Genomic DNA, 12,437 nt, shown 5'->3' on the forward strand with positions numbered 1-12,437 from the left:
CCAGGGGCTCCAGGGTGGCTGTCTCTGGGCTAGGGGAAGGCCCAGGCTTGGAGGAACCCACCATTCCCTGATTACCTCCTCAGAGCCCACCTTCTGCCGGCAACCTTCACAAGAGCATTCACTGTTTATTTTTCGGGCTATATGGTTAATGTCTTTTCATTGTAACACACACTGGAATCCATGAAAGATGAAGGGAGATCACCAGGATCCTGGCCCACAGCGGTCCTAGAAACATCCCTTCCCATGCTGCCTTCCCAAGCCTCGGATGGGGGAATGCCCAGGGTTGGACTAGAGCTAGTAAAGATCCGAATCCCACACCACCCTCACCAGCAGCAGCTCAGTGTCCACATTTGTCGACTTCATTGGGCTATAACAGAAATCAGAGCTAGTCGTCACTCCCTGGACAGTCCAGCCTGGTGCCAGCAGCCAGAGGGACTCTAGGGTGGGCTGGCTGTGCTTTGGGCCTCAGGTTCCCCACCAGTAACAGGATCAGGAGCAGGTGGGCTCTAAGTGCAATCATAGCTTGAAGCTCTCACACTGTCTCCTGGACAATGATATGCACAGGGCCAAACTTCACTCACTGCAGGTCTTCCCTGTGAACACCCACACCTCTAAATTCTCATTTTAAATTTATATAACTCTTCCATAACCTCCCTTTTTAAGGTAAGTGGATTCTTGAAATCCAAAACTCTCAACTCTTCCTCCTAGCTTGGATTCCCCACCCACCCCCCAGGGAAGATTAGGAGGCCACTTGGACAGCTAGGCCTTATCAGTCCTGCCATTCAGTCTGGGCCCTACAGAGCCACCACCATCTGTCAGAGGGCTAGGTGGGGCTCAAGGACCCTATCTCATACTCACTTCCACACCTCCACCTTTTCTGGTGCAGTGTTCCTTCCCTGGAGTAATAAGTCACCCACAATAGTAACTATAATAGTCTTGAATTGATGATGTCATTATCCTTCCTAACAGTGAGGTGGAGGCTGCTCTAACCCCCACTCAAAAGGTTAAAACAGTGAAACTTGGACTCACAATATTAATTAGCCTCCCCAGGGTCTCCCAAGGGATGCTCTCAGGGGAGGGTCTGCAGACCCCTGTCTCCGCTGAGTGACCAGGGCCCCTCTGAGTTCAGCTCCAACTACACAAGCCAGAACAGGCCTGGGGCTTCAAATTCTGCCTGGAGCCCAGCAAGTCTCAGTATCCTGGAGCACAGGCTTGGGATCCTTGTGTCATAAGAAACCAAGGCCCAGAGACAGAAGAGACTTGCCAGACCTCCAAAGAGCCAGCAGCCTGGCCTACTCCTCTCCCACTGGGACTGAGTCCTTCCTCTGCTGGAACTTTGAACATGTTTCATGAACTTCCTGAGCCTCCATTGCCATATCTTAAAACATGTAATGATGATAACAAAACTTCTTTCACAGAGAGCTGTGAGGGTCACAGCCCATCATGAAGAGTATCTGGTACAATGTTCAGGATTTAGAAAGCACTCGATAACTATCAGCTAAAACCAGACAGCAGACCTCAACTCACAACCACACAAAATCAGTCCAAGGGACACTGTCACCCAACTCAAAACACCAAACAGTAAAAGTTCTTAGAATGGTAATATAGACAGTTCTGTACACCTCAGTATTTGGCAAATGCTTATTTTGCTTTTTTAAAAATTGAAGTGAAATTTGCATAATATAAAATTAACCATTTTTACATGCAAAAAAATGAAACTGGACCACCTTCTTACACCATAAACAGGAATAAACTCAAATGTAAGGGCCAAAACCATAAAACTTCTAAAAGAAAACATAAGCAGTAAACTCTCTGATATTGTTATTAGTAACTTTTTTCAGCTATATCTCTTTGAACAAGAGAAACAAAAGAAAATAAATAAATGACTTTGTTAAACTGAAAAGGTTTTGCCTAGCAAAAAAAAAAAAAAAGAATCGACAAAACAAAAGACAGTGTACTGAATGGGAGAAGATATTTGCCTATGATACATCTGACAAGGGGTTAATATCCAAAATTAAAAAGAACTCATACAATTCAACAACAACAAAAAACAATCCAATTAAAAAATGGACAGAAGACCCGAAAAGATATTTCTCCAAAGAGGAAATACAGATGGACAATAGACATATGAAAAGATGCTCAAGGTCACTAATCATCAGAGAAACACAAATTAAAACCGCAATGAGACATCACTTCACACCTGTCAGATTGGCTATCATTAATAAATCAAAAACAACAAGTGTTGGTGAGGATGTGGAAAAAAGGGATCCCTCCTACACTTTTGGTGGTATTGCAAATTGGTGCAGCCACTATGGAAAATAGTTTAGAGGTTCCCTAAAAAATTAGAAATAGAACTACCTTTCGATTGAGCACCTGCACTTCTGGGTATTTGTCTAAAGAAAACCAAAACACTAGTTCATAAAGATCTATACACTCCTATGTTCATGGCAGCTCTATGTACAATAGCCAAGATATGGAAGCAACTTAAGTGTCCATCAATAGACGAATGGATAAAGAAGTTATGGTACGTATATACAGTAGAATATTACTCGGCCATAAAAAATTAAATCGTACCATTTGCAACAACATGGATGGACCTAGAGAGTATTGTATTGAGTGAAATAAGTCAGACAGAGAAAGAAAAACCATATGATTTCACTTATATGTAGAATCTAAGGAACAAAAGAAACAAACAAACTAAACCGGTAATATACAAACTGGTGATTGCCAGAGGGGAGGAAGATTGGGGTACTGAGTGAGAAGGTGAAAGGATGAAGTACAAATTAGTAGTTACAAAACAGTCACGGGGATATAGAATACAGCAAAGGGAGTATAGTCAATATTATTGTAACGGCTGTGTGCAGTACCAGATGAGTGCTAGAGTAATGGCGGGTAGAGACCACTTCATAAATTCATAAATGTCTAACCATTGTACTATGTATTTAAAATTAATATAAAATAATTTTTAAAGTCACAGCAATTAAAGCCACAATACTTTAAAAATATTAACCATTTTAAAGGGAAAAATTTAGTAGCATTTTGTGTGTTCACAACATTGTACAACCATTATCACAATCTAGTTCCAGAATATTTTCATCATCCCCAAAGGAAACCTAGTACCCATTATAAAATTGCTGCCGATTCCTTCCCCACCCCCAGCTCCTGGCACCCACTTATCCATTTTCTGTCTCTATGGATTTGCCTATTCTGGATATTTCATATAAATGGAATCATATAATACATGGTATTTTGTGTCCAGCCTGTTCACTTACAATAATGTTTTCGAGGTTCATCCATGTTGTAATGTGTCACTGCTTCATTTTTATGGTTGAATAATATTTTATTGTGTAGATACACACCATATTTTTTTTTATCCATTCATGCATTGATGGGCAGTGGGGTTCCACCTTTTTAATGCAGTCACTAACTTTGACTGCACTAAAATTATAAACTTCTGTTCAACCAAAAATAGCATTAGGAGGCGGAGGCAAACTACACCATTAAAGGCAATATGACACATTAAACTAACAAAGAACTTGTAGCCAGGATGAGACTACGAAAAGGTGGCAGGTGGGAGTTTTTTTAGGTGATGGAGCTATTGCGTATCCTGATTTTGGTGGAGGTTGCATGACTCTATAAACATGTCAAAATTCACAGAGAAGTACAGTAAAAAAAAAAAAAGTCCATTTCATTGTATGTTAAAATTAAAAGAGATATTTGCCTCATTATATTAAAATGATATGGTGAGCAATATTGCAATCCCTAATAGCACATATTAGAAAAATTCTCTTTTATTGAACAAGCTTCTCAGGGGATGATCTGGTCAGTACCTATTTCCTTAGCAATAGGTGGGCAAAACCATTGCTTTCTCAGAGGAAATCCAGGAATCATGGAGCCAAAGGGGAGGGGACTGACATGTGGCCAGGGTGGGCAGCTGCAGGATTACATCAAGGAGTGGTTCAGGCAGCACAGGGCATGTTCCAGCTGGAGGAGAGTATGTCTTAGGCCCTGCTTCTCTGGATTCCCTCATTTTGTGATTCTTAAATGGACAAAAAGACAGGGCAGAGCGGGGCTGCAAATGCAGGCATGACCTTCCGGGCTGGCTGGGCCCCTATCTCTGTTGGACTCTGGTCAGGCTGTGGCCACCGCCCCCGCTAAGGCCCAACAAGGGTAGTAGGAGTGATAGCACTTCACCCCACCTGTCTCTTCAGGCTCTGACCATTGTCACTGGATCTGATAAGAGATCCTACTCCCATGGCCCCCTTCTCTCTCCCGATCAATGTGCACAGCCTGGCCCCCACCCCAGTTCTGTGTATATAAGGGGATCCTGGGGGCTGAGCACCATGGAGGCCAGTCCCAAGCTCACTCAGCTCCAGTTCGGCCATCAGCATGTCTCTGACCAAGTCTGAGAGGACCGTCATCATGTCCATGTGGGGCAAGATCTCCACACAGGCAGATGCCATCGGCACTGAGGCCCTGGAGAGGTGAGTGTCAGATGGGCTGGGGTGGGGCCAGGTAGGCAACAACGTGGGGTTACTGAGGACAAGGGACAGTGAGGAGAGTTCAGTGAGAAGGAATCAATGAGTATAAGTGGTGGTCATTGGAGGTCAGTGAGCAGGAAGAGTAGGTGGATGGGAAGGGGAGATGAGAACTGTGTCTTTCACACCTGGCCCATCACACAAATCTTCACAAATATCTGTGGAATGAATGAATGAATGAATGAATGAACGAACTAATAACTGAAAGATGGGGCCGTGAGGGTGAGATAGTGTGTGCCATACTGGAGCCTGGGGCAATGGGATTCAGTACTGATCCTGTCTTTATTTAACCGTGAATTTTCTGCATTAATATTTATGTTTTAAAATATTGCGTTAAAATATGAGTTATCCTGACTGCTGGGTTTTTCCATGCCTCTTAAGTTTTGTGCCCAAGGCTAAGGCCACACTGGCCTCATCAGGTCAGGCTCTCGTCACCCCCCAACCCCTCCCGCAGACTCTTCGCCAGCTACCCTCAGACCAAGACCTACTTCCCGCACTTCGACCTGCACCCGGGCTCGGCGCAGCTGCGCCTGCACGGTTCCAAGGTGGTGGCCGCCGTGGGCGAAGCGGTCAAGAGCATCGACAACATCGCCGGCGCCCTGTCCAAGCTGAGCGAGCTGCACGCCTACGTCCTGCGCGTGGACCCCGTCAACTTCAAGGTGGGCGCGGGAGCCGGGGCGGGGGGCCCCAGTAGGGTCAGGACGGAGGCGGGGCCCCGATGCAAGAGCGGCAGGGTCTCCGCTCCCACCCAGGGAACACCCAGCCCTGAGCGCTGAGCCGCCCTCCCACCCCTCAGCTCCTGTCCCATTGTCTGCTGGTCACGGTGGCCTCGCACTTCCCCGCCGACTTCACGGCCGACGCCCACGCCGCCTGGGACAAGTTTCTGTCTATCGTATCCAACGTCCTGACCGAGAAGTACCGCTGAGCGCAGTCACCGGACCCCGGAGGACAGGCTGCGACCCCTCCGCTGTGCTAGGGGACTTCTCAACCCCCTTTCCCCCTGGTGACGCGCCAATAAAGAAATTAAAGTATAACTCGCCTCCGTGGTCACTGAGGCCATCATGGGGTGGGGGGCCGCAGAGGTGGAGGGGTGGGCCTCGGGGTCTCCAGGAGGGCTGTAGGAATTCTTCGCACTGACCCCAGGGTCTCTCAGAGGGCAAAGGGCAGCACTCTAGTCTTGGAGGGTACTTGGGCTCCAGGCGGGGGGTGGAAAGGGTGCCCGCTGCTTCACTTCTGCAGCACGGCTGGAGCCCACGGCCCCTCCGGCTCTCCCTGGGTCCCACCGTGTTACTCTTTCTTCTTGCTCCGGAATTTTGACTATTTCCTAGTTTATGCCGCGGGAAAATAAAGCGTAATGAATACATACATTCACTCATTCATTCACCCACCCATTCACTGCCCCTTCCATTAAACAAACACGTATTGGCACAGAAGATACCCCAACATTTTCCTAGGCTGTGAATACAACAGCTAAAATCAGCAAAGCCCTGTGCTCCACGGAGCTGACAATCTACTGAGGGGTAAAGACATAATATATAATCAGATCACAGTTCACGGAAATAAAGAAGGAAAAAGAGGCCTAACCTTGCTTGTAATAAGAGAAATGCAAATTAACACTACTCTAAAAATAAAACCTCACTGAGATCCAGTTCTCATCTAACTGATAAGCAAATCAAGGTTTTGACCACACTCTGCTGGCGGCCCCTCCTACCTGGCCATAGAAGCAGGACATGGATACACAAAGCCACTGGGGCAGCTTAGTTTGCTAAAGACTAGGAAGCATGGAGTCCATCATGAGCACTGATTGAATAAACCATAAACATGCACAGGACAGAGAAGTGTGAACTGGAAGAGATGGAGACGATTTCTAATATTGGCTGCGAAGTGATAGCCAGGATTTGTTGAGTAGAAAAGAAAATAGAAAATAGAATGGCGTATATATAACAAGGTAACTTATCTGTAAGAAAGGAGGGGAAATACATGTTTGTGTACATTTGTGCACATGTGTGTGAATATGTTCATCACCCTGTGTTTGCACTTGAAAATGTGCATGTGTTTACATGGGTCTTTGCTTATTTTTGCGAAAAGAAACCGTAGAAGAATAAAGCAGAAATGATTACAAGTGATAGAGCGGGTGGGAATGAAGAGGTAGGATGGGGGGCCTCTTCTGAGTATAATTCTACATAGTTTTGAACTTTGAATCATGTAAATATTTTACATCATCAAAAATAGAATTAAGAAGAGCAAAAAATGGGAACATCAAAGTTGAAAACCAACTTAAACGAACCTGTGAAAGAGTGTAGTAAATAATCATTGGAAATAAGAATTGTTCCTGAAGAACTTCTGAACACTGTACTGTACCTTGGCTGTGACCAAAAGAACTGCAAAGAAATTCTAACATTTACTCAGTAGTTTAGTGGTTGTAATAACACAGATATTGTAATTTTATAAACTTTTATTTTGAAACATTTTCAATCCACAAAAATACCCTGCAAGAATAAGACAAAGATGGAGAAATAGGGGCAACTGCTAGTGGGTACAGTGTTTCTTTTGGGGTGATGAAAATATTCTAAATTTGATGGTGGTGATGGTTACACAACACTATGACTATACTAAAAACCATTGAATTGTACACTTTAAGTGGGTGAACTGTATGGTATGCGAATTATATCTCAATACATCTATAGAATAAATAAGAAGACAAAACACTCCCAAATATTATTCACCAAGGTTCCCTGATTGTTAATATTTCACCACATTTGTCTTCGCTTGCTCTTTTTTTTTGAGCCACTTGAGTGTAGGATGCAGACATGATTTCCCTTTAGTGCCCTTAATTATCTGTGTATTTCCTGGAACCAACAAGAACACTCTCTCATATAGCCAGAAAACAACCTCCAAAATCAGGAGATTAACACTGATCCAAATCCATTAATGCACAGATCCCATGCACATGTTGCCCTTCCCAATGACATCCTTTACCCAACCAGAATCACACTTTGCATTTAGTCTCCTTCGTTCTGGCTCTTAGGTCTTTCCTTGTATGATCTTAATAATTTCGAAGGGCACCTGCCAGTAATTTTGTAGAATGTCTCTCAATTTGCATTTGTCTGATGTGTCTTCATGAAGAGATTTAGGTGGTGCATTTTGGGCAGGAACATCACAGAAGTGATGCTGTGTCCACATCAATGCATCCCATTGGGCACGTGGTACTGACTTGTCCCTTTACTGGTCATATTTGCTTTGACCACCTGGTTGAAATGGTGTCTACCAGGTTTCTTTACTATAAAGTTAATTAATGAATATTTAAAGCCTTTTCATTGATAAATAGTTAATAAGTTGAAGTTAATAGTTAATAAGGTGAAGCTTTGAGACTATAAAAGTCCTGCTCTTCATATAATTTCACACGCTGGTCTTAACATCCATTGATGGTTCTTGACTACATCAATCGTTACTATGATGGTTGTCCCGTGCAATTCTCCATCACTCCTTCTGTACTTATTAGTAGGCATTCTACTGAAAGAAGAAGGTTTTCCTTTTCCATTTTTTACTTATGTCATATTAACTCACTAAATTTCGTTTTATTCAGTGGGTTATAATCTATTGCTAATCGAACTGTTCCAGATTTGGACAGTGGAAGCCCCTTCAAACTGGCTCCTGTGTCCTTTGACATGTCCCCATCATTCTTTGAGTACCTTCTTAATTTCTGCTAAAGAGGTTCCAGGCTCATCTTGTACTTTCCTTGCACCAGCCTGAAATCAGCCATTTCTCCACATATTTCTGTTTCTTCCTAGTAGAGAATGATGTTTGCAGGGCAAGATTTGAGAGCTGGGTATGTTCATTGCTACTGGAATGTTACTGCTTCTAATCCCTCAGTGGACAGAACTAAGAGGTACATTTGTATGCACACATACACATAAATAAAAATATGCACATAAATATATATATTTATAATCTATTCTATATCTGTCTAAGTGTATTAGAAGCCATGACCTCATATTGATGTCTCTGATTACTGTCATATACCACGTGCTTTATCCTTGTCTTCTCCCTTTCCATGTCCGTGCCTCCCTGCTGCAATAGTGATAAATCTGGCTCCCATTGTACTCAAAATGTTTACTTATTTTCTCAATTCCCTCGTATATTACCAATATCCCAACTTTGATATCATAATTTTGAAAATATACTACCAATTTGTAGGATAATAGCAAATAAGTAAAAAAGATTATTTCATTAGGAACCAATATTTTCAGTGTGAATGAAAATATTTTCAAACATAAAACCCATGAAATTTTTTATTTCAAAACATTTTCATAACTTAAAAACCTTTTAAATTAAAAACTGTATCAATTTAAATCAGAAATATCATTGTAAACTAATGTTTCAAAAACACATTTCGTAGTTCTGTCCACTACGAAGGTCCTGCAACAGCGACAAGTTCACCTGACACCCAGATTCAGGTTTCTAAGTACCATCCCTCACTAAAAGGAACTCCAGACTTTCCCAGGGCTAGGACAGTGTAAGTAAAGGTGAGACTGAAATGTATTATTGTTCCAGAAAACAGGAAAGTATTCACAAAATGATGAGATTATCACAGAAGGGCATAAGCGCCAGCATGAGGGGCTCCTTCCGTCCACATCTGAGACAATTTGAGCACCAAAAAACAACTAATTGTTGAAAACAGTGAATAAATTAAAATTTATGATTCCATAGTGTTCCTCAAAAAGAGAGAGGGGAAAGTTTATTTGCCACTAGTGGAATAAGAATTTGGCACCATAACAGTTTACTATAAAAGCTGGCAATTAAAGGAAAATAATTAAGCATAAATCTTAACTTTTAGAGAAACTGTCATTCATCCCCAACGAATGAGGAAACTCTTTTTACACAATAATGACAGCTAATTAATAATTAATAAAATAATCATTAAATTAGAAAGCTACAATTCTATGATCCCTAGTGAAGTAATGGATTCAAGCAAGATTATTGATGATTGCTAAAACCGTAAGATAAAGTTTGTTAGGAATAGGATAGTTCACTGGTGCCAAAACAATTACTTCCAAATGACTAGTTAATTGTAAAGAGGGAAAAGATACCTTTAATGTAAAGACATCTGGTGGTTTCTTCCTTAACTGAGTGACCAAGCTTGGCATCACCAACACCGCATGATCTGACATGACATGCCTCCTGGTGTCATGCAAGTCCTTAACGTTACTTATGATGTTACACAATAAGTTTTTTTCTTGTGATGAAATACTCAGAACATAAAAATTACCATTTTAACTATTTTAAAGTGAACAACTCAGTGGCATTCAGTACATTTACAGTGTTGTACAATCATCACCTCTATATAGTTCCAGAACTTATCACCCTAAATAGAAATTCCATGCCCCTCCCGCCGTGGCAACCATGCTGCTTTCTGTCTCTATAAATTTGGCTATTCTGGATTTTACATATAAATGGAATTTATAATAGGCAGACTTTTGTATCTGGTTTCTTCCACTTAGCATATGTTTTCAAGGTTGGTCTATGTTGTAGCATGTACCAATACTTCCTTTTTATGGCTGAATAATATTCTCTTGTATAGACATACTAAATTTTGTTTATCTTTCATCCACTGATGGACATATAGGTTGTTTCTAACTTTTAGCTATGTGAATTGTGCTAAGAACATTCTTATACAAGATTTTGTGTGGACATATGTCTCCATTTAGCTTGAGTACATATATACCTAGGAGCGGAATTGCTGGTTCTTCTGGTAACAATGTTCAACTTATCAAAGAACTGCAAAACTATTTTCCACAGTGGCTGCACTATTTTGCATTGTTAGAAGTAGTGTATGGGGGTTCCAATTTCTCCACATTCTTGCCAACTCGTGTTATTTTGCTTTTTTAAATGTTATTTTTATAGCTATCCTACTGCGTGTGAAGTGGTATTTCATTGTAGTTTTGATCTGCATTTCCCTAATGAGTAATGAAGTTGAGCATCTTTTCATGTGCTATTGTGTATCTTTTTTGGAGAAAAGTCTATTCAAGTCCTTTGTCTATTTTTAATTGGGTTGTTTGTCTTTTTGCTGTTGAGCTGTTACAGTTACTTCTATATTCTAAATACAAGTTCTTTATTACATATACCGTTTACGAATATCTTCTTCCATTTTGTGGGTTGCCTTTTCACTGCCAAGTTCCAACATGACTGTAATCAAGCCTTTAGATATGACTTCTATTGTACAGGAAAAACATAGATAAGGGAACCAATCCAATGTGGAACACTCTGCAAGACAGCTGGCCTGGACTCTTCAAAAAGTCATTCTTGTGAGGAAAGGTGGGTGTGGAGTGGAAAGCTTCTGGAATGAGCGAATAAAGAGACAACTAAATGCTACATGTGAACCTCCGTCAGAACCCGATTTGAACAAGTTGAACAAACTTTGGGGCTGAATGGGCAACTTTGTTGCCATGGAATGTTGTTAGTTTACTTTGATTTACAATAGACTTGTACTTGTTTATGTAGAGAAAGAATTTCACAATGCCCACCACACCCTTCCACATGGTTTGGAAGGAAAATAAAGCACACTCAGATATATTCCTACATAAAATGACAAAGCGAATGTTAACAATGACTAGATCCAGGTGATGGGAGTACAGGGGATCATTATACCCTTCTTTAACTATAAGATCTGACCTCAGTGCCACTCCTCTCACTCTCTCTCATCCACTCTGCCCCAGCCACTGGCTTTCCTCTCAGGGCCTTTGTACTTGCTTATTCCCTCTCTACTTCATACACACACTCTTCCCCCAAACATCTTATGGCTTATTCTTCCAACTCCTGGAAACAACTTACTCGATTTTACCATCTCAGTGACATCTTCCCTGGCCACTTTATGTAAAGCCACAAGCCCTCTCAGCAATACCTATCACACATCCCTGTTTATCTCTTTCCAATGTCAATGTCTTCCAATCAGAGACCACCTGGAACACTCCTGGAGTCAAACGAAGTTGGATTTGTTAACTCACTGCCACGGAGGAGACTACCCACCATGGGAGACCATGGGCATCTAAGTTAGAGGCTTAAGACTAGAGTTAGGTGATGTAGGCTCAAAGAAGCAGGGCTTTGCTCTGGATTGGATGCTGCCAAGAGATTGGAGTAATCCTATGATTGCGCTGTTTAATAATTCTTATCTAGAAGAAGAGAAGAGCAAATGGAGGCTGGAGCTGCTATTGGCAAAAAAAGTAGCAGTCCTTCGTATTAGCCAGGATGGGATGTTTGTTTATTCTTGTGATCTGGACAATTCATGTTTTCTCTATTTGGATAGTGTTTTTTTGTGCTGAGCATCACAGTCACAGGTGTCCATGTCTGATGTCCATGTTCTAATGATTTTGTTCAACAAGAGAACACAAGCTTTGCAGCGAGAGCCCAGGCATCAAGGGCTGCTTTTCTCCTTTTCACTGGTGTGCTTACCTGCTGCGGTCATTCTGGACTGCATACCTTCCTCACCAGAACATCAGCTCCAGAGAGCAGGTGTTTCTGTCAGTTTGTCCTCTGCTATGTCCCCAGCTGTTAGAGATGGCCTGGCATAGGATAAGTGGCCAAATGTAATCCATGAAGAATGAATGGAGTTTCGAGGGGCTCTCACAAGCCTACCCAAGGCTGCTCCTGCTGTTTGCCTGACTTTAAGATCTAGGAGTTTTCAGCTTTGCAGAGACATTCTGTCCCAAGGAGGTGTTCTACATGGGTCCACTTTCACCACGGAGGACTCTGACCCAGAGGACTCATGCCTAAGAGTGTGGGGTGTGTGGTGTGGTCCCATGTACTTAACTGTCCTGGAGCTGAAATGTCCTACATTTTCAAGATAATTCAGCTAAACAAAGAAAACAACATTAAAATGTTAGTGATGACTGGTGAGATATG

The 12,437-nt window shown here is 42.1% G+C and overlaps 1 protein-coding gene across 1 annotated transcript; it reads left to right on the forward strand.

Moving 5' to 3' along the window:
• Positions 1–4,388: 4,388 nt before the first annotated feature.
• HBZ (hemoglobin subunit zeta) lies at positions 4,389–5,463 on the forward strand. Its single transcript, XM_011376732.2, has 3 exons — positions 4,389–4,484; positions 4,993–5,197; positions 5,335–5,463. The coding sequence occupies exons 1-3, from the start codon at positions 4,390–4,392 to the stop codon at positions 5,461–5,463; spliced, it is 429 nt and encodes a 142-aa protein (XP_011375034.1). The 5' UTR covers position 4,389.
• Positions 5,464–12,437: the final 6,974 nt, after the last annotated feature.

The sequence above is a fragment of the Pteropus vampyrus genome, unplaced genomic scaffold (genome assembly GCF_000151845.1).
Source record: "Pteropus vampyrus isolate Shadow unplaced genomic scaffold, Pvam_2.0 Scaffold303, whole genome shotgun sequence".
Classification (NCBI taxonomy): domain Eukaryota; kingdom Metazoa; phylum Chordata; class Mammalia; order Chiroptera; family Pteropodidae; genus Pteropus; species Pteropus vampyrus.